At 54.8% G+C, this 27,577-nt stretch overlaps 1 protein-coding gene across 4 annotated transcripts in view; it reads right to left on the bottom strand.

The window, feature by feature from the left end:
- Nucleotides 1–27,577, bottom strand: part of GSE1 (Gse1 coiled-coil protein) — a 349,718-nt gene that overhangs the window by 218,217 nt on the left and 103,924 nt on the right. For all 4 annotated transcript variants that reach the window (XM_050923207.1, XM_050923205.1, XM_050923206.1 and 1 more), the window contains exon 2: nt 9,054–9,228. In XM_050923207.1, coding sequence (XP_050779164.1) covers nt 9,054–9,228 — 175 coding nt within the window. The remainder of the gene's footprint in view (nt 1–9,053; nt 9,229–27,577) is intronic.

Raw genomic sequence — 27,577 nt, 5'->3', positions numbered from 1 at the left:
AACCCACAGCAGTGGGGGGGACGGAGACGCACCCCCCGCGGAGCAAGGGGCAGAGAAGGGGCGCACACACCCCACAGAGCAGTGGGGGGATGGGGGTGCACTGCCCGCGGAAGTGAGGGGCGTACGAGCGCAGAAAAGTGGGGGGAGGGGGACGCACCCTCCACAGAGCAGTGGGGGGATGGGGGCGGACATGGGGGGGGCCGCACACCCAGGAAGCAGTGAGGGGGGAGGGGGAATCACATGCTCATGGAGAGCAGCAGCCAGTGAGAGAGGTCATGTGCTTGGCAGGGAAGATCCCCGGGGTGTCGGCAGCAGGCAGCCAGCCTGGGTGTGGGGCAGGATTGCAGCAGAAACTGCGCTGTAGAAGTGGGTCAGGCTTCAGGAGCGTGGGGACAGTCATTCTGGGAGGGAGGTACTGGGGGAGGAGCTGGCTGGTTCTTGACAGAGGGGGGTGGGCTTTTCCCATAGGGCTGATTGTTGGGGAGGGTCAGAGCTGCTCCAAAAAGTCCATTTAGCTCCTTTAGAAGTATTCCTGCCACTAGGCATCCCCCATTTTAGAGACCTCCCCAAACAGCCAGATCCTCCAGTAACCTGCCAGATACCCCAATGACATGCCAGACACCCCTCAAACTCTGCCAGAGAAGCCCCAGCCTCACTAGAGAACCCTGACACCCAGCAGCCAGACTCCCATAAATCCCTCACACCCTCAGAGATCCCTGACACTTCTCAGCCAGCTCTCAGACCCAAACCGCCTCCAAAGATCCCTGCCAGACACTCCCCCTCTCCCAACTGGGCCAGGCCCTGGGAGACTCCAGGATGTGCCTTTCCGCACGAGGGTGGGAAGAACCTCCTGCTGCTTCTCCGAGCCCCAGGCAAGGCTGTGAGGAGCCATCTCCCCAGGAGGTCTGGAGGGCACCCAGCGAGGGGGCGCTCAGAGGTGCCAGCCTGCCCTGTTGCAGGCTGAGGGCCTGGCACCTCCGGGAGCTGTGCTGCACTGCCTGGGTTGCCATGAGCCTGTGCCCTGCCGAGATAAGGGTATCTGGGGCATTGTCTGCTGCCCACAGGGAACAGAGGTGGGTGGCTGTGTGGGATGATTTGTCACGCCACCTGCTGGACAAATGGAAGATGACAGCATGGGCCCTGAGCACCTTCCCAACACCACAAGGTACCTGGGGTGCCAGCACCCCTCCTCCCCCGAGGTCTGGAATGAGCAGGAACAGACGCTGAATGCCACATGGAACATATCCAAAGGCGGCTGGAGAATCCCAGGGGTCTGCAGCCACTCCCCTCTGGGGTATTGCTCTGAAGCCAGCAGTAATGAAAAGTCACATCCTTAGCATGATGCCTTTTGCAAACATACTGCCGCCGGCCGCCTCCCAAACATCCACTGAGCAATATAACCAACCCGTTTGGGGACCCTGGTAGGTCGCAATCCAGTCCTTAAACTTACAAGGGTGCTGCCAGGGCTGATGAGAAGGGAAAAGGGGGGGACAATTGGAGGTCAGGGGAGTGACCATCTGTAATGGCTGTGTAAATAAAGTGACATGGGAGGGAACGTGACCCCTCAAAGATGATGTACCAGGGTCCCAGATTTCTCTCGCCAGACCTGGGTTCCGCTCACTAACCCAGCCACCATCTGCCAATTCCGATCTCAATGCTGCCCCCTGCGAAGTCACAAGAGGGACTGGGAAGAGGTGCAAGGACATGCCCCCTGACCTGAGCTTGCAGCAGGTCGGGCTGCCCCGTGCATGGTGAAATGGGGGCAGCCCACAGCACCCTGTACTACTGGGATCCTGCCTTATCAATCCAGTGGCTTCCACTGTGCTGGGGATGAGTGACTGACTGACAGGCTTGGACAGGTCTGGCACAGGTGGCAACAGGGCGAGTTGAACGCCACACAGAACGTACCCAAAGAGGGCTGGCAAATCCCAAGGGGTAGGATTTTTGCCATTCAGCTGCCTGACACCCCCCACCTAAATGGAGGGGTCCCCCTTACTCCTGTCACTCTGCCAACTAGGTCCTTTCCCCTACCTCATGCTGGAAATGAGCTGCCACTCAGCATCAGCCCAGCGTGATCCTTCATCAGAGGCAGCTGTCTGCTGATGGCCAGAGGCGAGGATAACTATGCAACTCAGCTTGGGATCAAGAGACTAGGAGGCAGCTGCTCGTCTTTGACTAGCTCCAAGGGGGCCCCTCTCCTGGATCCTCCATCCCCATTAATAGCTCTCAAAGCCCTGTCAGTGGAATTACTGCAAAGGACTCAAGCACCGTGTTCTACTGATCCGTCATCACTGATTCCAGATAAATGGACATCTATTGGAAGACCAAATGAATGAATCCTCTGGCCAAAGCTCACCAGCATTCGGAAATCTGGAGCACCATCCAGTCTGAGTTCCACATAACTTCACCTGCCTTGGTCTGGGCGGCCACCAGTCTGTCTCACATCACAAGGGAGACGAGCCAGCTGGGTTCTCAGCCCAGGCCCAAGGGAAGATTTGTTCACCATCAGCAAACCACTGCACCATTCTATCCAACAGCTGTATCTGGGGTGACAGGGATGCTACAGGACAGTAGAGCAGGGGAGGATATCGTAGGCTTGCCAAGACACTGGCTGCATAAATGACAGTGCCCAGATATTCCACTATCCCAGCAATAGGTGCATTAGAAATAAGCTATGCTACATATTCTCCTTCAAACCCCGCATCCCTTCCCCAGCAGCCCCTGTCCCCTGTTCAGCACTCTCACTTCAAACCCCTTCTCCCCCTTAGCTTCCACTGACTTTTCTTCCCCAGTTCCTCTTCCTCCAAAGGCCCTTCGGCTGCCTTGAGCCTGCCACCCCAGGTGTCCTCCACACTCCTTAGTGCTGGTTGCACCAGCACTCTCCTTTCCCCAGCTCCCTCTTTCTTTCCTATTTTAAATTTTTATTGCCTTTTTTAAAAAGAATACAGAGGAACAAATGCCCTTATCAGCAATTCTCACAAGGTATAAAGAGATGCTTTTATCTCACTTCCTTTACTCAGCTAGTGCGAGCCAATGCCTGTTAATTTTTTAATTTTCCTGGCGAATGCATGTGTGGCTTCGTCAGCATATATTATACGTGCACACTCACAGGGAGTCACAGAGTACGTATACATCCCCAGTTTAGGTAGATCTGCCAGTGACACCCACAGTTAAGGTTGCTCAACCTTTCCCCTTACAAGACCATTGTCACGGAGTCACCGGGCGATGCTCTGGAACTGCTCCCCACCAAGCCAGGCAGGACTTTGGGGAGCCTCATCTCCCTCGGAGCAGACTTGTTCAGGGCAAGAAGCTCACACGTCTTCACCTCCTGGGTCTCCTTGGAGCATTCAGCATCCTCTGCCCCTCCATGCGCTTCCCACAACGAGCCCGCCTCAGTGGGGTCCTGGGGAAGCCACCGGGTCCTGCACCCCCACTTTGCAGTCAGACATGACTCTTAGCCAGCCAGTAAAACAGAGGTTTATTCGATGACAGGAACAGGGTCTAAAACAGAGCTTGTAGATACAGCAAACCGGACCCCTCGGCCGGGTCCATTCTGGGGGGCAGTGAACCAGACCCCCCACGTCTGCACTTCACTCCTCGTCCCTAGCCAGCTCCAGACTAATCACCCCTTCCAGCCCCTTCTTTCTGCTCAGCCCCTTTCCCAGGCCAGGAGGTCACCTGATCCCTTTGTCTCCAACACCTTCAGCTGGCACCTTTGCAGAGGAGAGGCCCAGGCCATCAGTTGCTAGGAGACAGAGGGTCAGGCATTTAGGTGCACTGGCCCTTTGCTCTGCCAGATACTTAAGAACTGCCATGGGGACACTGAGGCACCAACACAGTATTCAGAGCAAACATTAAGAACATTCCTAGTTCGTCACAACCATGTTTCCAGAACTTTATCAGACTCTAACCATTTGGGTGAAATTTTCCATGCAGGGTGGCTGCCGCAGACAATTTAAAAAACAAAAATGTTTCAGCTAAAAGAGTCCAGCCATTTCCGAGAATCAGATGAGGGAAAAATCACTTAGAAAAATCTTCTCAGCTGTTTCAAGGAGAAGTGCTGCACTCCAGTGCTTAGGAGCAAGGACTTGGATATTTGTCCTTTACTCTACCCAGGAAAATCCACCCATATTTGGCTGAATTATGACCCTCTGAAAATTGCCATTGCACATGCTCCGTTAGAGTCTGCCAGCTAAATTCTCTGAATATGTGGTCAGCACTGAGCATGCTCCATCCTAGGGCTGCAGCCTTCTTCCTGCAACTGATTCCCTGCACAGCTGGGGCCGAGGTGGTGCCAGGCACCAGAACTGAGAGAAGGAGACTTTACTGTGCTCAGAATGCACCTTCTGCTAGCAGTCCGGAGGAAAAAAGAAGGAGTAGCTTGACTCAAATGCAGATGGATGAAGACAGGAGCAAAGTAGGACAGGGACAAGTTTGGGGGGGAAGGGAGCAAGAAACACAGTGGGGACAGGATAAGAAAGGACTGTAACTACTAGAACACACTCCCCTCCATAACCTAGAATAGAATCCAGGATTCCTCAGTCCCAAAATTCCTCTGCTGTCAACAAACAGCTGAGTGTCTCGCTGGCAAAATGCATCTCTCTTCCCAGTCTAGTGACTGGCTGACCTAGAGGATAACAGCCTACTTCCACTACCAGTTACTCAATTGGTATAGAGGTCTATGCTGTAGATCTAAAGATCCCAACGCTGCTGATGACCCATGTTTGGGGTCAGCGTGGTTCCACATGAAAGTACTCCTGATTTTTCAGTGTTTTTTTAATGTAGGAAATCACAACTAAAAACTACATTCAAAGAACATTACTGTTGCAAAGTCAAGCACTCAAAAGTAGGAAAATGTCAGAATTAATGGTGCCCGTGGAACCCCATTTCGGCCCCCTTTGTTCAATAGGCAATATGATTCCATGATCACATATTTGTTTCCACAGAATCCCTGCCTCTTTGAGTGTACCGGCTGGACCTGGTCTGGGGAGGAATCAGGATTGTGGAGTGAATGAGACAAGGACATGCAGGAAGAGAATGGATAGCCTTGTAGTGGAGTCAGCTGAATGCGGCCCTGGAGAACTGGAGTCTATCCTTGCCTCTACTACAGAGTTCCCATGTGACGCTGGGCAAGTCACTATGACAATAAGCACCATAGAAAAGTCTATGAGGAAATTAATACCACTGTATTTCATTTAATGCGAGGTTCGGATGGTGGGTGGGCAATAAGGCCTGGGACCACATGCTGAATGAGGAGGATGAAAAGAAATACTGAATAGCTGCCCAGTTCATCCTGTGCATTGTGTGAAGCAGAACTCCTATGCAATCATGTAATTAAAGACTGGCATAAAGCACACTCCCTACTATATACCCAGCATGAGTTACTCTGGAGTGTTTCCAGCCTGAGACGCATCAGGGTGGGGCACGAAGTTGCAGTGAACCAGCTGCAAAGACCAGTGACAGCAGGCCCTGGGGGCCAGTGCAGCATGTGTCTCCATGTCTTTGCAAAGCCAGCCAGCTTGCAGGGAGGTGAGGCCCTGGGCCTTTGGGTGGGTAGCACCTCTAGACACTCAAAAGGGTGGGGGAGGGGGAAGCCCCAGGATTCCAAATGCCCCCTCTGCAGATACCTATGGCATGCTAGAGGAGAGACAGGCCTCTGCTGTAAGAAATGCAAACAGGGATTCCCACTGAGGCTTCTGGATGCTGGCAGACCTTGTGATTCTCTCTGGCACCCAGAATGACTAGCACAGCTAGAGTTACCACGCAGGGCCCTCCCTGCGTCCTGGCCTGGACTCAGCAGGTGTGACCAGGGCCACTGTTCCCACTACAAAGTGCCTCACCATATTAACAGCGTGGGTGGTTGCAGGTGTAGCTCTGTCTTTCTGTCGGTACACCCTTCCCCGCAAGGAGAAGGAGCATCTCTGCCATTCGGCAGCTCAGAGGCGAGGCGTGGATTCCCCTGGGCTGTGGCTCTTCTTGGAAGCAGCCGGCCCATTTGCAGCCATCCAGCAGCTCCTTCTCCTACCATAGCAAGTCCCTCATTGCACATTGGACCTTGCTAGTCGCCCCCACCTGCCTGCAGAGTGAATCCTGGGGGGCATAACCCAATATTAAAACCCTCCTCACACTGTGCTAGCCCCGTCTCCCGTGGAGCCCGCTGGCACTGGAAGGCTCGATACACTCTGTGCCCTCGGCATGACAATCAATCGCAGCACCTCTAGCTGCCAAGGCTTAATCATCCTCACAGCTAGGCTGTTCCAGCTAGGACTGCTGCCTGGGAGGCTGCAGACACAGAGCCCATGAGAATCGGTGTGCCAAACAGGGAAGCAACACAGACAAGAGGCAGCGCATGCAGACGTACGCAGCACCAAAGAGGGCATCAGCTAAATGGCCTGCGACATCGAGGTATCTCGTGGACAGGACTCTGGGAGTGGCAGATAAGAAGCCTTTCCCCGGAGGTCACAGATTCAAAGCCAGGTTGCTCAGCGACCATGTGTCACTGCCATCAGATGGCACAAACTTGTGGGCAGAGGCCGTGATGGCTCTCCCTTGTCCTTCATCCTGCAGCGCAAGTGCCCCTCCCCACTCATCGGTGGTGTGGGGAAGGGGCAGGAGATCCCCATGCACTGGGATCTGGAGTGGGAATGTGAGCGCCCTGGGACAGGGGCTGCAAATGAAATGTGGCAGGCGTCTAATGAGCCATTAGTCAATGTCACCTGTGCCCGGCAGCTGATGGCAAGGCAATAAAAGCGTGGTTGGCTCTTCCAGGGCACAGCTCCCATCTCGCTTGGCTGGGAACAGCTTGCAAATGGTGAGGGCCCCGCGGATCCCCAGCCCGGAGCGATCACCCAGGAGGCGCTGGGGGGTTCCAGGAGGGGTAGTGAGAGCTCTGCAGCACTCACACTAGCAGTGAGTGAAAGGATAACACAGCTCCCTTGACCAGGGCCTATCGGAGCCACCCCTCCACACGGGCCTGCAGAGGTGGGCTAGGTATCGGGCCAGACAAGCTTTCCCTGGGGTAATTCAGTGGTTCTGCTTCCAGCCAGAATGAGAGTGAGTAGCAGCAGCGGCACCCTCAATAGATGTTGCTGTCTAGGCTCGATTCGAGATGGGGTGAAGACTCAGGGATGGTGGGGCTGGGACCACCCAAGCCAGCTGGCCCATGCCTAGTCAGCCCTCCGTCATATCACCAGCTGCAGTCATACAGAATATTGAGCTGAGTCCCACGGGCCCGATTCAGGCCTTGCTCAGGCGGTGCGGTCCAAGGAGTTCTGGCCTATTAACGAGACCCTGTGCTTTGCCTACAGCCCCTTCCACTGGACAGAGGATCGCACAGTGCCCTTGCACAGCCGGGCCTGGGGAAAGCCAGGGACTTGTCCAAGGCTGCTTGGCAGGTGGAAGAGCCAAGAACAGGATCCAGATTCGCCAGCGCCTCAGCTTGACCACCCTCCCAACAGAGAGGAGCTCCCTGCACCCAGGCAGCTACAGGGGTTGGCATGGAAATGGGCCCACGCAGGGCTCCCTTCATTCCCTGCCTGGTGAGCTGCACCTGCGGTTCCCCTGCACGCCGGTGCCTCTCCCTCCTGTTCCTCTCTGCCAAGAGCTGGAGCAGGAAGCTGTCTCCACATCAAAGCAGCCAGAGCACCAGGAGCCTTTCAGGGCCACAGGGAAGGCTGCTAACAAACAAGCCCAGCCTGGGAGGGTGTGTGACACCTCCCCAAGGAATGCTGCTGCTCCTGCCTGACAAGGCTCTAAACTCCCAGGAGATGGAGCCCAACCCAGCCCCAGCTCCATGGCATCCTGGATCGCAGGCACAGCTGGCATTGCCCCGCAGCTATCCTGGGTGCCCAGCCGAGTGAGGCACCGGTGTACCACTGGGGCGGCAGGGCCTGGCCTCAGGGGACTGGCCACAGGAGAAAGAGCCTTTCACGTCCAGGTCACCCTGGGGATCCGGTCACTTCATTCCTGGGCACAGCCGCCGGGTGGCTGACACACAGGGAGTTGGTGGATTTCACTCTGACTCCCAGCAGGCTTGTGCCCCCTTCCCCAGCCCTAGTTGGCCGTTTTGGCAGAGGGGCCACGGATTAAATGGGCCAAGGAGACAGCACATCCACGCAGGCCAGCGGATGCACAGGACTGGGAGAGTGAGGGCTTGGTAGAGAGTCCTCTGCCATCAGCTCACTCCTGCCCCTCACCCTGGCACCAGACCCTGGGCACTACCTCCCATTTGCTGGGCACTACATAGCAATGAGTTTCACTTACACTCTGTCCTCTCCCTCGGCCCTCAGACCCAGTCCATAGACACAAAAAGGCCAACGGGAAATCTGATCAGCAGGCGTTCGGCCCAGAGGAACCAGCAAGCTACAACGCGTACCCACAGCTGCCCCTTTGGCCAGACAAAGCTCTGCTGGCTAATGACAGGACATCCACATTCCCAACCGCCCCCTGCCCCGCACACACTCCTCCCTGCATCCCGGCTTTCAGACTGCAGCTGCCTGGGGCTCGCCCAGGGAAGGTGGAGGCCAAGGCACCACACTGGAGCACACTGCCCACCAAGCACCTGCACTGGGAGCAAGGGGGGAATCCCGCTTGCCAAGGGCATAGATTGCCACCCAGCACACAAACCGTGAGGGCACAGTCCCACAGTCCTTGCAAAGGCAAAGTTTCCAGTAGAGTCGATGGGAGTTCTGCCTGTGCAAGAACAACAGGATTGGGTCCCAAGGTCTTGGGCAAAAGCTGCCTCCTTCACGAGAGGAGCCGAGCCAGAGTGAAAAGGCTGGTCCCAAGCTGCCTTGGTTTGGTCCAACGCGCTGCTGTCACTTCCTGGGACGCCCCAGGTATCCCCTTCTCTGAGTAAAGCAGCAGGGCCCAGCTGTGCCAAGCGCACACACCGCGGCACACCACGGGATTGGCCGGCTGAAGTCTTGCAAGCGACACTGCAACACACAGTCAGAACAACGCGGAGACAGTGGGTCCCTGGGGTCATGCCCCCGAGCTCCAACCTCGGCTACTGCAGGCTTCCCCTATGCCCAGACAGCAAATCTAGCACCTACTTGTAGCTCCCAGGTCTGCGCCTTCCACATCCACGCTCTGCTGGCCACGGTCAGAGCCAATCTCCTGGGCAGCTCCGTTCCTTGCACCTGGGCTCTCCCCAGCGCCTGCCAGTCGCTGTCTGGGCTCGCTGGCGGAAGGCTTCACAGCAGGTGTCTCCAGAGAAAAGGACAACGCCTGGAACAAAAGCAGAGGAACAGGGGCTCAGAACCTTTCCCTGCATGGATATTCAATAGCTGACAGCCAGCATCAGCTTCAGCACTAGGCAGCAGACCTCCCGGCTCCCCCACCCAAGCCCTGGTGCTTGCTACCAGCCTGGAGAAAGCAGGGTCCTCCTGCCAGAATGTGTCCCGCTAGTGCTGGGGGGCCTCGGGATGGAGAGACACAAGATGCTTTTGTTTTCTTTCAGGCAGATTGCACGTGGCTGGGTAGGGGAGCTGTCTGCTGCTCACCAGCCAGCCAGCTCCATGTCTCATGGGGGCTACGGCTGGATCTGAGTGAGCAGTCCAAGCGCTTCCAGTCAAGACCAGACAAGAAAGGCTTTGGGGAGGTGGGGGAGGGAGGGCAGGAATCAAAGCAACATCCCTCTCCCTGCCAGTGGCTGCCGCCTGATTATTCTGCTGCTGATTACTCAATGGGCCGGTATACAACTTCCCTCCCCTCCGCTAAGACAGTGCGGTCACAGTACATGAGAATCTTGCTAAAGGGACACAGGGAGGGTAAGCGTCCTAGATCCAAAGAGGATTTTGAGGCTAGAAGGGATTGTTACGATTATCTAGTCTGACCACCTAGGCCAGAGATTCTCACCCAGCGATTCCTGCATCAGGCCCAGTATCCTAGAGCCTAGAGCATCTTTTTCAGAAAGATGTCCAGGGCCAGATCCTCAGCTGGTGTAATCAGTGTAGCCTAATAGACCTATCTGGGTCTCTTCCCTTCTACACCAGTGAAGCAGCAGGCCCCCAATCTCAATTTAAAGACTCCAGGTGATGCAGACACCATCCCACCTCTTGGCAATCTGATTCAATGGTCAATTATCCATTCCCTTAAAAATGTAGGTCTTATTTCCAGCTTGAACTTGGCTAGCTTCATCTTCCAGCCACTGGATCGTGTTATACCTTAGTCTGCCAAGTTAAAGAGCCCTCTAGTACCAAACAACTTCTCCCTGCATAGGTGCCTCTAGACTGTGATCATGTCGCCTCTGAATCTGATTACTGAGACTGAATAGCCTTCAAAACTCTGATTTCTTTTACACAGCTGCTGCTGCTGGTTTACATTTTGCACTTCAGAAGGCATGAAGAAGGAAACGACATTAGTCTGCTCCTAGTCACCTTCACTGTCTGGTCATAACTTATTCCATTTTCCGTTTCATTTTCTGAGACAGATCCATGGCTGGGGTGAAGCAGCACAGAACACAAGGGCCCTCCTTCAGCTGAGGATCCAGCCCTGTTTCTAGACCTTTGCAACTTTCTCTTCTCATGCACCAGCTCCACACAGTAGTCTGTCAGGTCCCAGAGCTGCCAGGAAGGTATCAACAGCCTTACAAATCTATCCACTGCTTCTTTATGTTGGTATTTGAGTGAAAACATTTGTTTGTGCTCCATTGTGCAGAACCACTTCCCCTCCTCTAACACCTACCATGTTGGTCATGCCTACTGTAACTCATAATCTCTACTGTCTCAGCTCTGTTGTGTGCCCTTATTTTCTGCATCTGTCATCCTCTTGTTTAATGCGCATCTGAGAAAATAGTTGTACTGTCCTCAGTTCTTTGTATCTTTAATAAGTGGCAGTAACTAAAGCAATCCATATTCTAGCTCCAGAACTTCAGAAACTTGTGCTGGAATGGATTTTTTCATCTTTGAGACAGAAATGCAATAAAATAGTACTTTAATTTTACTTAACATAACGGCCCCCATTGCTAAATGTCTGGATACATGAAACCTATATACCAAACCCAGCACTTTCCAAAGTGACAGGCTTTATGGAGCTGCACAGAGCTATTCTACAGACTCTCCCTGGCAGACAGACCAGGCCTGTCTCATTAGCTTTGACTTGGGCATATTAAAAAGAGAGCTAGAGGAAGGCAGAAGAGACCAGCTGAAAGAAGAATCCCATGATCAACCAGACAATGGTTTAAGTTTATAAACTCAGCCTTGCCTGTGTCACCCTAGGAAGTTGGTGAACGTGGCCCAGAACCCACTGTGTAGGTGTGATTCATGGAGAAGGGTGTGACATATTGACAAATGCGGTCCAACGAAACTCAGCCAACTGCACCAGTCACTCACAGAACTCAGCCATTCCACTAAAGCCAGAAGAAAGAGGACAGCCTTGCACCATGGGCTATTGGACCAGCAAACTCGGGCCCTGCCAGACCAGCCACAGGGAAATTCCCCAGCTGAAGGGTTGCTCCCCCACACCTTAGTACGAGTATCCTTCTTGCTCCAGGCTACCAGATCTCCCTCAGTTGATCTTAACCAGTAGGAGAGGTCGTGTGCAGAGCAAGAGACCCAAGTCATACACACCACAGGCAGCGAGCCTCCCAGCTAATACAGACAGACTTGTGGTAGCGGGGCTCACTAGCTTGCTGAATAGAGCTGTGTGGCCGTTGCAGGGTGGGTTAGCCACCTGAGCTCAGGCCCATCCTATCCCTTGGCTGCAGGGCTGGTGCAACCATTTAGGCGGACTAGGCGGTTGCCTAGGGTGCCGAGATTTGGGGGCGCCAAAAAGCGCCCCCAATTTTTTTAAAATGGTTGAGCAGCCGCTGCTGCTGGGACAGAGAGGGAGTCTGAGCTGCCAGCAGCAGCCGGCACCCCAGGGGGTCCCCTGGGTCAGGGCGCCGCCACGGCAGCCGGCAGCCCAGGGGGTCCCCTGGGTCAGGGCACCGCCAGCAGCCCAGGGTGTCCCCTGGGTCAGGGCGCCACCGGAGGGGGCGGCAGGCAGCTCCCGTGGAGCTGCCGCAGTGGTGCCTGCGGGCGGTCTGGTGGTCCGCGGCTCGGGTGGAGCTGCCGCAGTGGTGCCCACGGACGGTCGGCTGCTCGCGCAGCTCCAATAGACCTCCCACAGACACCACTGCGGCAGCTCCACCGTAGCCACGGAGCACTGGACCCTCCTCAGGCACCACTGCGGCAGCTCCACCGGAGCCGCGGGACCAGCACGCGGGGCGGCGAAATTGCCATCCGCCTAGGGCGCTCAAAACCCTAGCGCCGGTACTGCTTGGCTGGCTCGAAGCTCGGAGCTAGCCAGAGCCTCCACTGATGCCACAACGTCCACGCTGCTATTTTTAACACGCTAGCACAAGCCCCACTAGCGTCTGCCTAAGCAGGAGAGGAAGCCCTGCCGTGTAGACGTACCCATCAGAGAGCACTTCAGGTTGTGCTCGGGTCTGCAGAGAACAGATGTAATGTTCTCTGTAATGCTCAGCAAGTGCACGACCAGTACTCTGGAGCTGGCAACACAGTCGCAAGCACATGCAGCTGCCATGCCAGGCAAAACACGGCAGCACAGTCTAACACTCACCCAGGCATGGGGACCTGCTGTACTGAGCGAGAACTAAGCCTCTCCCAGCAGACCCCCCAGCAAAACAGTAAATCCCTGCGTGAGACTTGAACCCAGATCTTCCCGACACGTGCAGCTAATCAAGCCCCACCCTGCCCTGATTGTTACCAGCCCCTTCCTGCCCTGGGATTCCAGAGAGGATGCAACTGGGCTCTGTATGCTCCAGGACTTGGAAAGAGGAGAAAGGGGCTGTGACCAGACAGATTGGAGAGGTAGTCAAAGCAGGAGGCTTTAGGTCAGGGAAGGAGCCTTTTGATGGAGCCAGAGAGGCCTGCAGTAGGGACCGGTGGGATGGGTGCAGGGGCTCCCCACTCCAAGTTACAAACACTAAGGCCAGGGCTGCTGTGCAGAAAGGATTTTATGTTGATCCAATTTTTTGACGGCTTAGTCCTATAAAACTGGGAGAGTCTAAGTAAGATGAATGGTACATGAATTTTGCTGGGAAGCTCTTAGAATCAATGAGCCACACATGTGAGCAGACGTATAAATTTACCATTCGTTTCCTGGAAAGGTTTAATTTATGGAATCCATATGGTAACGCTGCACAACCGCGAGCGCTTGACAAATCCCACAAGCCCTCAAGTGGCAACACTTACTGACTCCAACTGGCAGCTTTCCACCAAATTGCCCGGTCGCTCTGAGAGAGGCCAGGGATGGGAGAGGCTGGCAGCTTTGCCACCGCACAAGATCTGTTAGGCAGCCAAGCGGCCATGTCCTGCCTAATCTCTGCCAGAGCGGTCCCCGGTTCTCCAGGGCTTGTTGAGGGAAACATGGGTGTAACTTTGTGCTGCTTTTTCTCTTGCAATTATTAATAGAAAGTGACTCTTTCCGCATGGCGGGGCTGATTGCTGTGTCAGGTTTTCTACTGCACGGCCTCTGCTTTAATTGGGCACCAAGCGCAGCATTAGCCTGCAGAGCCTTATGGGAAGGCTGTGGGCACGCGCAGGAGAAAGGGTGTGTCAGGACCTGTCCCCTACAAAGGGAGTCTTGGAACTACTTGATGCAGACGGTAACAGGGCCCCTCTCCTCTAAGTAGAATCTCCCTCCATCCCTATGGGTCAGGGTCTTCACCTGCATTGGGGATCCCAGCCAACAGGGTAGCTGCACTTGTGCAACCCCGTGGTGTAGCCAGGCAAAACCACGGTTTGCACCGGTTCATGTTAGCCCTGCACAAAGTCAGGACAGATGGCACCAATGCAAACAATGATTATGCACTAGGGGGTTGCACCAGCAAAGCTAACCTGGTGACAGGCCACTGATGGCTGGAATTAGGGCAAATCCGCACTGCAGACAAGCCGTTAGAATATGGCCAGCAGGCACAGATGTAACTGGGATCCCTTCCTGGCTTGTGCTGAGTGCCCTCCTTTCACACCAAGGGAATTCACAGCTGGGGCAATGTGCCAGGGGACAGACCTGGAGGCTGAAATCCTGTCTTTCTAGAAAGAACAGCCCATGTGATTCCCCTGCCAGTGCTTCTCCAAGACTGCCAAGGGAGACACCACCTCTGGGGTGAGAAGGGAGACCAGTCTCCATGCCCCACTCAATCCTGTCAATGAAGGGGCCCATTAGGGTTGGCAACAGGAACACCTGTCCATTAGGAACTGGGCTGAGAACCATCAAACTCATTTTGTATGAGGGGCAGGAGGCCTCTGAACACAGGTCGGACGACTGGGCCTGCCCATCACTGCAGGCATGCCTGAAATGCAGACCGTGAGCAAAAGGGTTTTAGGGCCCATGAGCAGCTCCCTGAACAGGGAGATTTCTAAGGTCACACATCAATGCTGATTCCTTCCGCTGCCTCCCCAAACCTCTCCACTTCCCTCAGGGGAAAGGGCCCAGCACCAGCCCAACAAGCACTTGGATTCAGCCAATCCAACCATCCAAGCCCCACAGAGACTGCCAGCAAAAGAGAGACGCTGTGAACAGCTCCCTATGGCTCCCTAACCAGGGGCTGGGCACTGAGGCAGGGAAGAGGTTGAGAGACAGGGAGGACGGATGGCCAGCCGGACAGGAGACTGCTGCCGTCCCATCTCCCGCACAAAGCTGGGCATGCATAGGAGATGCGGGTGTTTTCTGGAGAGGAGGCACCCACCCAGCGTTTTCAGCTCAGTTTACGCCACCAGCAGGAAATGTTGTGTCCTGGCCAGCAGCCCCCACTGACACGCCGTCCTCGCCTCACCCCGACGCCGAAACAGACGGGAAACAAGGTCCCGCGAGGTGAGGCCAGGACAGAGCGAGCGGCAGCCTCGCCGGGTTTCAGCCAAACTCTTTGTGTTCCAAACTCCCTTCCTCGGCCTGCTGAATGGCTGGTTGCCGAGGGCTTGTTCCTCTGTTCAGGGTCTCCCTGGAGATGGCAGAGGCTTTTCCTCAGGCCGGGCCCCCTGAGGGGGCAGGGATAAGTATGCTGAGACTCTCCCATCTTCTTCCCTTCCTGCGCTGGTCGTGGGGAGAGGGGCCCCGCCGCAGCACGGCCAGAGTAGGAAGCTTCGGCACGGCCCAGCCACCACTCCGGCTTTTAGCTGAGCGGCCCCTGGGGTGCCACCATGGAGCTGGCTGGCTGCTGAGAGGGGAGCTGTGTGTTCCCCGGGTGTGCTGGCGGGTTTCAAGGGGAGACTGAATCCCTGAGGTACAGCCCTACCCTGAGATCCTGCAGGGGCAAGAGGGCTGTGAATGGCACAGTCAGGCCCTACCTGAATATTGATTTGCTGTAATACATGGGAGAGTAAGATACAGAGGGTCTGGAACACTGGTAACCAGGGCGTTATTCCACAGGCCATACTGCACCAGTGCCAGGAGACTGTTACTTAGGGTTACCAGATAGCAACTGTGAAAAAACAAGACAGTGGGTGGAGGGTAATAGACGTCTATATAAGAAAAAGTCCCAAAAAACCTGACTGTCCCTTTAAAAATGGGACATCTGGTCACCCTACCATTACTGGGCGTGTCACATGCATGGAGCAGGGGGTTGTTAGGCAATCAGTTACCAGGGTAGTTAACTAGCAAATCAATACTGAGTCAATACTGCTCAGGGTGCTGTGCTGCCACCGGCGCCCTCTCCTGGAGATGTGAAACCACCTGTAATCGTCAGGAGTCTGATCCTGCTCCCACTGAATTCAGTGGACGTTTTACCATTGACATTGGGGGAAGGGGCAGGATTGGGCTCTAATGTTCCCATGGCACATCCCCCCTTAGAGTAAAGGTGTTATGCCTGGCATCCTGGCCAAATTCCAACTCAGGTTGTCACATTCTGCCTCCCTAAATCCACCCCTCACCACCAGCTGCAACTAGTTACAGGGCTCGACATCACTTTTTGTCCTAAAACTGCTAGGCAAAGTTAATGTGTGCTGTTAATCAGCTGCCACATTCCACCCCAGAGGTGGCTGCACATTGCTGCCAGGCAAATGATTACCTACCTGTTGGGAAGCATAATTACTTAGAGTTTGGGAATTGCTTTGAGATCCTCAAATGAATAAGTGTTAAAGAGTAGTGCAAATAATTACTAATTATTATTATTACTGGCTAGGTAATATGTGCAGCAATAGGCAATTAGGAGTAATTCAAGGTATATTAGATACCAGATCAAGTGTTAATTAAATGTGATGCTTGACATGATTGGCAACAGCTCCTCCAGTCCTAGCAGATGAAGGTGTCCTTCGATAATTATCCATTGGCAGATTATTGGCATGCCAGGCCAGTGCTGCCTCTTGTGAAAAAGAACAGGCTCCTGACGAGAAGCAGCCTGGTTTACGGAGGCACTGACTTGCGGCAGCCCTTGCAATCCCAGTCCTAGTTCTCTCTCAAGCAGATACTGTTCCTACTGGGCCAAACTGTGTAATAGGGACCAACCGAGACACCATCTGACTCCATCTTCCCTTGCAACCTAAGGCAGGAGTTAAATCTAGATCCCTAATGGTGAGAAGCCAGTGAGGAACTAGACATCCAGATCCCTTCTCAAGGTTCCAGTGTAAGAACCCAGTCCAGGTTTTACCATCTACCTTCCACTGGGAAGGCTGCCAACCAATTTACTAAGCACTCTCCAAAGTCGGGGACAACTATAAGGCTAGGGGCTTGTGCTGGCACCATGGGGAAAGCGGGATGGATTTCTGAGCCTGGCCCTAGCAGCCCTGCTGGCGTTTCAGCACATTCTCCTGCAAGGGAAGCAGCACTGCCCTTTGATTAGATTCCTTCCAATTACCATACAAGCTAGGGAGTTGGCCTGCAATTCCTGGGAGAGGCGAGAGCCTTTTGCTTATCTGGCGTGTAATGTTCTGCAGGAGCTGCCCAGCTCCCCCTAGACACGGTGATTATCTTGATGGAAGTGCCAGAGCGGGCTGTGCTGCCAAGCAAACAAACAAACCACAGCAAGGCTCCCTGCTCTGTTTCCCCCCAACAGTTAGCGCTGTAGCCCCGTGGCAGGCGACCTGAGCTCAAAGCGAGGAGGCCAAAGCACAGCCTTGTGTGGTCTCAGTGCAGCAGATGCCTCGGGGGAGGAGCTGGGGCCGCTCTATTCTCCAGCTGGAGAGGGTGCCCTGAAAAACAGGAAGGGGCCCAGAAATGGAGGTGAATGTTCACACAGTGGCATACACTATAAGGCCAGAAGGGACCCCCCAGATCACCTAGTCTGCTCTCTCGTACAACCACCAACAGCACGCGGCCATCTCCACACCAAACTAACAACCAGAACCGAGCCAAAGTATTATAGCCCATCAGGAGACTCAACCACTGTGTGAGAAAAGGGGGGACCAGCAGCCCCTGAATTGGCAGGGAACTGATTGAGATACACCCAGATGATCCTGGCAAGCAACCCATACCACACGCTGTGGAGGAAGATGAAAACCTCCCAAGAACCCACCACCACACAGGGTGATCAGTTAGACCCTGAGCATGTGAGCAAGACCCAGCCAAGCACCTGGGAGCGAATTCTCAGCCACCCAGAGCCCTGGCCCACCCTGCCCAGTGCCCCAGTTCCAGCCAGATGCTTCAGAGGAAGGAGGGGGACCACTCAGAAAGTCCCCACAAGGGGCAGACAGGAAACTCTCCAAGGCAGCCCTGGATATACGAGATATTTCCATCTCTGACACCTCGAGGCTCCAGCTTGGCTCTTCAGGGCAGCCTCTTGGCCCATGACACCCACTCTTGCTGCCAGAGTCTGGCACCAATGTGCACTTCCCTAACCTGGGGGCAAGTCTGTGCTGAGCACCCTTCCATGATGTCGTTAGACTGGAGCTAACAGAGCTCTCTGGAGGGGGGAGCGGGGCCTCGCTCTGCAGGTATGAGGCATCAAAGTCTCAAGGCAGGAGGTTTCTGGAATGGACCTAGGAAGGAAGATGCTGATGTTGGCTCTGGGAAAGCTCCAGGTGGGAGCCACAGACCATGGACAGACAGGCTGACAGGGGCTGGGAAGTGCCAAAAAACAACAGAGACTGAAATACAGGATCGAGCCCCCTCTGGTCCCAGGGAAAACACGTCAGTGCTTCCTCTCTACCCCAGCAGCCATCCTGCTTCCTCCTTCCCCCACTTTCTCTCTCCCTCCCACTCAAAAGGGCATCCCACCACCTTTCGGTGACATGATTGCTCACAGCCAGCAGTACCTGACCTGCCAGACACAGGGAACCTTGCCTTGCTAGCCCCTGACACATGGCAATGGCCGCAGAATTCTGCCTCTTCCAAGGCAAGTGATGCTACCCCTTGCTGAACTGGGCCTACCATTGGAGAGGACAATCTCGCCCTGATGGGCACAAAGCTCTTCCCGTCTGCATTTACAGATCTGACACGAAGAGGTCCACATGCCAGCTGGTCTCTTATGCAGCCCCCTCAGAGGGCTGGAGGGATGTGTTGTTCATTCCCCGGCTAGCTCAGCCTCCTTGGATCCTCAGCAGGCAAACTATCTCTTTGTACCACAGGGTGTCTTGGGATTTGCCTGGCTGTTGGTGCAGCACACACAGAAAGCAGACACACCGATCCCTGCTGACACTCCAAGGAGAGGAGCTGTTAGGCTTCCTGTCAGGACCAGAGCAGAGCCAGACTGGTGTATATGCAGCAGGGACAAGGCTTCAATGTAATTGGAATCCTGAGCCACAAAACAACCAGGGACAGGTGCTAACCAGCGAGGAACCTCTCGAGAGACACCCTATCCCTGGCGCACAGTCCAACAGCTCTCCCCCTCCCCAATGCATCGGCCGGGCCATTGTGTATTAGGAAAGTGCAGAGCAGTGCCAGACTGTGGCAGCGAGTGTGGGTGTCTGGGCCTCCCCCGTGCTATCTGTCAGAAAATCATTCCCGGTTACACAGATAAGAAATAATTGATGCAAAGAAGCCATCTGTTTGTGAACATGGAGTATCTGCTCAATTAGGAGGAATCTGTCCAGCCAGATAAACCATCTCTCCATCCCTACTCACAGGGAGGGCTTTGCACCCTGACCATGTCCTCAAAGACTCACAACCAATTAGTAGCAAACAGCGTGATTTGGGCACTAACTTGTTAACTAGCACCCCAAGGCTCTTCCGCGGGCAGAGCGGGGTGCAGGGGAAGCCGCCGGGAGTGCAGGGGCCTCAGACATGCCACCTTTTCTGCTGATGTACAAGAAAGCTCTAAAGCTCAACAGATGTTGCAGGAGTTTGTCAGGGAGGCCGGCCTCGAAGGGCTCACAGCAAACAAGCCCTGACCAGACGCTGAGCCTGACCAGCTACTTCCAAGCCTGCTGCTGGGGTGAGAGGAACACAAGGGGGCAGAACTCCCTGCAGGGAAGATGGCACTTCCAGCAGTGTAGTGCCAGGGCCCCATGAAATGAGAACTGGCAGGCTCATTCCAGGGACAGGTCTCTCTAGACAGCAACACACAGGGACCAAGCGTCTCTGCCTAGCTGATGCATCATGCACAACAGGTGCTGATCAGAAACAAGAAGCGAGCCCCCCGGACGGGAGCCTGTCTTCTCTGCAGGATGGCGTTCAGTTTGCTGTGTTTCTGCTTTGCCAGCTGCATCTCTAGCTTGCACCACTTACTGGACCCAAAAGTGCATCGTCCCGGAGCTGTTGCCTGGCTACAGCAAACCCAACCCATCCCTGGCTGCAGTTCCCCTGACTTTGCTGGAATCACATCAGGGTCGAGTTTGACCTCTGAAAAGGAAGGATGGTCCAGTGGCTAACACAGAGCAGCAGCAGGAGTCGTGGGAGCTGGCTTCCGTGGCTCGCTATCACTGTATAGCCTCGAGCAGAACACTTCGCCGCTCTGTGCCTCAGTTTCCCCACAAGCAAAATGGAGATAAGAATTCTTCTTTCTCAGGATTCATTGCAACTACCCCTGCCCCACTCACCCACTTCCCTGCAACCTTATCACATAGGGCCACGTCTGCAGCTGAAGCATTGCGGTTAGGATGGTTAGGCAGAGGGTTAGGATGCTGGGACCCCTTCCACTCCCAGCAGAGGGCCTGGCTGCCTGGTAACATGGGCTATATATTGCCAGAAGGGGAATGTTAAAGTCACGTGTTATTAAAATACAGGACACGGCGGGGAAACTGACACAATGGGCTGTTCCTACGAGAGAGGTCCCTGCTCAGCAGCCAATCAGAATAACGTTCACCCCTCTCAACAGCCAATCAGACTTCTTAGCATTTCAGGAGCCATGACAATGTTGGGCAATCCTCAGTGTTGATTGGCTAGTGATTTATCACTTCCTTTGAGAGCCCCCAGGGGGCAGCAGAGCACACATCGGCTCCACCTGGCCTTTGCCCCGCGCCCTTGTCCTGTGCACTGGGCGGGTGCAGGCGACTGGGACGTTGTTATTATTAACGTGGACAGAACTGTGCTGTCAGCCAGCTGGCTCAGTTTATCACATCCTGACAGCGCATTAGAGGAGCGATCACTGGTCTACTTGTATTTTCCAGTCCCTACCTGGGGTATTACAGTGAAAAACGTCAGCTCAATTCCAGGGAAATTCTTCAAGGTGACAGAAATTTTTTGGGGGAAAAAGGCTCTAATTGGAACCGATGTCAATTATACCTTAAACTTACAGAAAGCGGAAGAGACACTGCATACATGTAAGTTACTTTGGGGGCTGATTTCCATCAGATAATAACAGAAACATAAGGATAGCACCAATCAAACTTACTGTACTGTCCAATTCAGTGGACTCAGCTGTGCCACAGCATAGTGAGGTATTTTGAGAAGTCCTTTCTAGGCAGAGCAGCTGGTATTAGCCACAGTTTGACTATTTAGAGGCGGTAGGGCCCAGTGGTTTGAGCAGGGTACTGAGTTCCACTTGCACTTTGGGCAAGTTCAGTGGGCCTCAGTCTCCCCACCTGTGGAATGGGGCTAATCATGCTCCCCTGTCTTTGTAAAGCATGTTGAGCTCTTTGGCCACCTCAGCACCAAGGATTCTATCGACGGTTACACAGGTCTCTCTAGGGATCAGACTGATAGCAAGGGGAGGCTGACACAGGTACAATACGAGAGAGTTAGCCCTCCTCACTCTCCTAACGGGCCTAGGCTTTTCCTGGCTTCACCAGGAGCCAAAGACTCGCTGTAATCTGAGAGAGGAAGTGCCAGAGATGTCACCAGGATGCCTGATTCTCCTCCTACAGCCGGCTTCCTCCTCCTCTGCCCTGGCGTGACAGCTCTCTGCCCAGAAGAGCTGGACCCATTTACTCTGGTACTTATCTGTGCAAGTGCCTGATTTGCACACAGATGGCAGGGGGAGGGAGAGGCACCAGGGCAGTGCCATCCTAGCTGGGGGTGCAGGGACAGTGCCCCCCCCACGCTCCACACTTCCCTCAGCATTTCCCTCAGGGTGACTCTAGTGCTGGGCAGCCGAGCAGCTATGCATCAGCGAGCCTAATGCAGCTGCTCGGCCCCTGGAGTCAGACTGCTTCATGGCTATGCACACAGCGCACTTTCTTCCCAACCTGCACTGTGCCCTGCCTTCTCCGCCCTGGGCACCTCCCATGCAGCCGGCCCGCAGGGGCAAACGCCTTCTGTGGCTATGGGCCGGGAGACAAACACCTGCCCAGCACAAAGGAGATTAAAGCCACCAAGAGCTCGACCCCAGGCCTCCTACAAGGCTGGAGGATGGGTTAAGCTTAGACCAACAACAGAGATGAGCCCTGGAAAACTAGGAATCCTGGATCCCTGTGGGAGTGTATGAGAGAAACTCCCGGCCCAACCCCCCTACACAGCCAACCCCACCCCTCCACACTGAGGGGTGTGCCACCTCTCAGGCCCTGATCTCTTTCTAGCAGGAGCCTCAGGGATTCAACAGGCGGAGGTGGAGAGACAGACTCCAGAGCTGATCTTTGCAGACCCCAGCCTGGTGCCGAGGTGCGAGCCCCTGGGGAAAGCAACTTTATCCTGAGTGAGTTTAGCCCCAAGCCTGGCATCCGCAGCTTAGCTGAGCCAATTGACCAAGGAGCAGAAGGAGGCCACCCGGCTCTCTCAGGGCGCGTCTACACAGCCCGTGTCGATGGGCTCACGCTAAATAGCTGTGGAGCTCACCAGAGCTCAGGCTCAGAAGCTAGGGAGGGGACGGGCTTCGGGGCCTGAGCCGTAATTCAACACGCTGCCTACACAGCTAGCTCAGAGCCCTGGCACGAGTCCTGCAAGCCAGAGCGTGTCGACCAGGGCAGGGCAGACGTACCCTCCGTGGCATTAGCCGAACACTGGGGCCTTTCCCACCAGCTGTCCAAGCTCTTCATTAGGCTGCGTGTTTTGCTGCCTACAAAGTTGTTTGTTTGGTACCTTCACCCCTCGTCCCCCGCCTCCCAGCCCCAACAGTTATCGGATGTTACCTTCCAATGGGCCAGTAAGGGACCGTATGCTGCTCCTCATCAGCTTAGGCCCTCTCCTTCCAGAGCGCCAATGAAGCAGGGGGAGCAATGAGGTAATCGGCTTTTGAATAACTCCCTGCCCCAGGGGAGATGGGCTAAACCGGGCTGCCTTGGAAAGAGCTACCCATTGATATGCAAAAGGGGCTCGACCTTGCAGCCTCTGCAGCTCCCAGCAGCCAGCTCCCCCTTGCCCACAATGTTGTTCTCAGGCCAGACAGTCCCAGTCGCGCTGCAGGGAAAGGCTGGAGAGCAGAGCTGCAGGCCAGCAGGGGAGAGACACCAACCGAGAGGGCTGGGCATGTGTCTGACTGGGAGAGGCCCCCTGATCCATGCACATGCATATACCGACATACACGCGCAGCGTACAACCTACATTAGAAACAGGCCAGACGCAAACCCCCATGCCCACATTCCGAGCCAAATCGTGTATCTGCGGTAGAACCAAAACCCTGGATCCAGAAACTCCCAAACTTAGGGGTTCAAAATGCAAATCCAAACTGTCCCTACAGCTGCAGGTCTGACTGTGATCCAGGTCTGGCGTCAGATGCATTCCTGCCCTCCATGCCCTGGCTGCGGCCATAGCTTCGTGGTTGGGAGTGGCACTGGTTTCTGTCTCAGCGAAAGTTTTCATTTTACTGACCCCCCTCCCCGCACATAGGCAGTGCGATCCCGTGATGCGATCCAAGACCCAGGAAGCACAGCTCAGCACAGGAAGGCAGGTCTCCAGAAGCTGGAGACCTCTTCCAAAGCTGTTGCAAGGAAAGTTCTGATCTTTGCAGTCAATTTCAGTGCTTCCCCGACCTGATCCCAATGACTCCAATGGGCTTTTGATCAGCCCCAGATCTACTCTGGGGGCCGTGCCATCGGACACACATGCAGGGTCTCCTCTGAATTCAACAGGAGCTGAGCTTACAGCTCAGCAGAATTGTGTTTCAATGTTCTCTACATTAGATTTACCTTACAACAGCTGTGAAAGCATCTTCCTACTACGCTAAGGGGTTTTTCCTGTCAGCGATGCCATCCGAATGCCACATAGGCAGCTTCCCACGTCCCTCTTCATTTGCTTTACCCATGAAATGCTCAAAAGCGAGAAAAACCTGGTCATTTCAGGGGTGATCTTTAGCATTGCACTCACATCGCATTTGCATGCAAGCCATCCTGTTGGCTAACTTAGACATTTAACTGGCCAGTATGGGTGGGACTGGGATTGCACGGCATGAGCAAATCACACGAGTGCATTCTGTGTGCTCAGCTCTGAAACACTGGGCCTTGCACTGCTTTCTGATTCCAAAAGTTCATCCCTTGCACCACAGTTTGCCTCCCACCTTCTTCCCCCTCCTCGCCGTCCACCCTCTGCCTTTTAAAATCCAATCAAATGCCACTCCACTGTACTGACTGCAGGCCATTCCACGCTGCACGGTGACCTAAATCAGCCAGCTGCAAATTGGCACTGCCTGCCAACTGCTTCCAAGAACGAGTTCCCCTGCGCCTGTGGGGCGTGTGCCTGGATTCGCTAGCAGGGAAGGGGAAGGGTGCCAGCGTTCAGCTCAGCTTGTCTGGCAAGAGCCCCGCCCACCCCCCCGTAAATGAGACACAAGCGCGCGGGAAGTTCACGGTCAGGAAACAGCAAAAATGCCTGGGGAAGAAAGACCCCCTGATTGGCTCAGACAAGCATGTGGGCAGGGGCTAGGTGGGGGCTCTTCCTGGCAGATCTTTCCCAAGCACGGCCTAGCCCAGTGGCAGTTCTCAGCCCCAGGTCTAGGAGGGGCAGGGTAACCTGCTGGAGCGGCTCTGGGAGCTGCAGATGCACTCGTTAATTAAGGGCACATTGAAAAGCCCTTTAGTCCTGTGCTGCGACAACAGGCCTGGGCGCATCACTGCAGTGCAGGTGCACTCCCTGCCATCCAGAAACTGCTGCAGCCTTGGAGGCCTTTAGAGGCACGTGTGTTAGCAGCCGCCCGGCCACAGCGCTAACATCGGAGAGAAGGACGCGCTGCTGGCTTAGGGGCACGGGGACGTGGCGTGGGAAGCAGAGTGAAGCCCAAGGACTGGTGCCAAATGTGCCCACTATTCAGCCTGTGCATTTCGGCACCAAACGCCCTACAGGCCCTGTCAGCAGGGGTGTTTGGAAAACCTCAGGCTCAACTCTATTTATTACACACATATTTGCTCTACAACTTCACCTTTAAATGAAGAGCTGTACTGTACCTGCTGCACAGAGTCAGGGGGAAGGTGCATGTAATAAGCTGGGAAGCATGTATGTGCACCACTGCCCTCTAGTGGATGGAATCAAAACCACTTAATGGTGTGTCATGCACCCTATATGGCAAGCAGCTGATGGAGAGTCTCCTTTAGCTCAAGTGATCTCAAAGGGCTGTGACTTTGGGAGCTGCCAGAGCTGTGCTCCAGCTGGCGTGCAGCATACTGACAAGTGCCTAGATAGCCTTGGGCTTACTGCAGGTAAAATGAATTCTTACATTCATTCCCTAATTTCCAGGCGCGGGGCAGTCACCTGTGTGCCCCAAATGCAGCATTGCAACGGGCTGATACAGACTATATTCTCCATCTCCCTAGGGAAGCTAGCTCCATGCAAGGTCTCGGCTCACCATCTCCCCCATCATGCACTGGGACATTTTCCATGAACCACTGACCCAGAGGAGTCGTACCACCTCTAACCTGGAACGCAGAGAGATTCAGCACCTGCCGAAGGGACTCTGCCCTTCTCCCAGCACTGCTGACCTCCTGCCATTCTGTGCCCTTTAATAACAGGACTTGGCACTTAACGCTCTTCCAGCACTTTGTGGCTATCGGCTCGTTAACCCTCGCAACCCCCGTGAGAAGCTGCCGGAATTATCCTCTCCGATTTACACAACGGTGAGAGAAACCTGCACACAGGTTAAGTGACTTGTGCAAGGCCACATGCCACGCTAAAGGAAGAGCTGGGACTGGGGGTCTGGACTTCCTGGCTCTCGGCCCTGTGCTCAGTCCACCTAAGCCACTCTGCCTCTCGCTCACATTCACAGACCTGGCCAGTAACCCCCTGCCAACTACTAGAAACACAGCCCTAGTCCAAGAGCACCATATCACCAAGAGAAAAGGGGTGGACCAAACCCCAGAACCAAAGATCCAGAATTCCCCATGCCCGCTTCATATGCACTTTAGAGGCTCAGAGCCAACTCTGGGGTGCAGGCTGGCTACTGGACAGCATCCTTAGCAAGCCATCATCAACTCCCTCTGGGTCCTGCTGCATCTCCCTTCCTAGCAGGGCCAGAAAAGCACAACACTCTCTCTCTCTCACACACACACACCACACCACCCCAGGTGTCCAGGGGAATCTCCAGTGAGGAAAGAACAGCTCTCAAATGGCGGGCGAAGGTGAGAGATCCTGCCCCAAATCCTTGCTCCTCAGCTAACTCAGCACTTTTGCAAGGGCCAGTCACACAGACTTTAGCAGTCAAGGTCTCATGAACAACCCGAACTGGAAATTGGCCCATTCTGTGGCTTGTCCGGGATTCCCTGGCTCCAGTGGGGTCAGCTATTCCTGGCCGGCACTGGCAGTTCTCAAAGTAGCATGTCAAAATGAAAGTACACTTTGAGGAGTAAGGAAGAGGGTATGCTTGATCTTAGCTCATAGGCCAAGAAGCGACTGGAGTAAGGAAGAGGGTAATCGGAATGACAGGATTTTGAAATCCAAATACCTTGCACCCTGCCAGGGCTGAGAACAAATGCACAGGGCTGAGAGCAAAGGCCATCAGCAAGGTGGGATTCCTGGGGCTCTCCAGTGATACGGCCCATTGGCTTGACATCAGCATGGGGAATATCAGACCTTCACCTGTTTGTGGTGGCTCGGCCTAGCTCTGCCTTTCTGGCTCTGACCGAGGGCGAGTCCTGGCTCTGCCTGTGCTCCAGGCACAGAGAATCCCACAAGGAAGGGAGGGGGGCTGGGAGGGTCTGAAAAGCTGGAAGCAGCCACAGCAGAACAAGGCCCCCAACGCTGTGGCCTGAGGTTGGGGTTGGCGGCCAGATACTTGCTTGGTGAGCGAGGTGGGTTTTTAACAAGGTCCTGCCCCAAATTTTGCGGGCTTTCTAGGGGAATAAAATCCCCAGGCGCGTTTGCTCTTCCTTTCAGCAGTAATTGAGACATTTGCTCCCCCCAGCAGGCTTGCGAATCTGCACTAAAAGTAAAAGGCATTTGTAGTGTCTACAGCTGCAGCAAAGGGCTCCCTCCAGCTCCTTTTCTGGGGAAAACTGCTGAGCCCTCCCGCTCATGCTGGGCTTCTCACGTCTGCCGCGTCCTACCACCAACAATTACAGCTGGGGGGTGGGGGGCAGTGCTGGAGTTACTTGTTAAGCCAGATATTTTCAGCCGCTCTGCACTCCAGAACCTCCCCTCTCCTCCCCCCACCACCACAGGAGACCCTGACAGAGAGTATCAGCTCAAGCAGCCATTGTTCTAGTGCCTCCATCCCAGAGCACGGGCCAAGCCCTGCAGTCCTCAGTGGGATAAATCTCCCCCTGGACTCAGGGTCTGGCACTGAGCACTGGATGAGGTCCAGGTGAACCCCAGGTCTCTTGTAGGAGCAGACAGAAGAGCCCCAGGTTCTCCCACCCCTGCACAAGATCCTCAGAAATCATCTCACCCACCACTGCAATGCTGCCACCTCTGGAGTAGAGCTCGACGGCTGTTCCGCTGCGCAGCAACACTCTGCAAGCATTTGAGACAGGAAGTGAAAGGAAATGTTTGAGCCAGTCGGGTTTGACAGGGACAGCCCCATCAACATCAAGCTCTGCACGACTCCTTGGCTTCGATTCCCAGTGGGCCCTGAGATGTGCCAGCCAGGTCTCAGCTCCCATGGAAGGGCTCCAGCGTCCCTGTTCCCTCACACAGCATTACCAGCAACGATGCTGCACCCGGTCAGGACACCATTCTGCTGAGCATTTCTATGCACTTTGCACACAGTCCTGGATCGCGCCTTTCACCTCCCACCCACCCCCAGCCACGATTTTGCCCACCTTCCAGAAGGGAAACTGAGGCATAGAGCTGGGACAATACTAAGGGCTCAGTGCAGCAGCGCTGCACTCTCTGGTTAACTGTTTGCAATCCTGTACCAGGGGGCTGCAGTGAGGGTGACTGGCGGGAGCGGAGGGGCTTTGAG

This window comes from Gopherus flavomarginatus, chromosome 14 (genome assembly GCF_025201925.1).
Source record: "Gopherus flavomarginatus isolate rGopFla2 chromosome 14, rGopFla2.mat.asm, whole genome shotgun sequence".
Lineage (NCBI taxonomy): Eukaryota > Metazoa > Chordata > Testudines > Testudinidae > Gopherus > Gopherus flavomarginatus.
This window is presented reverse-complemented; position numbering and strand designations above follow the sequence as displayed.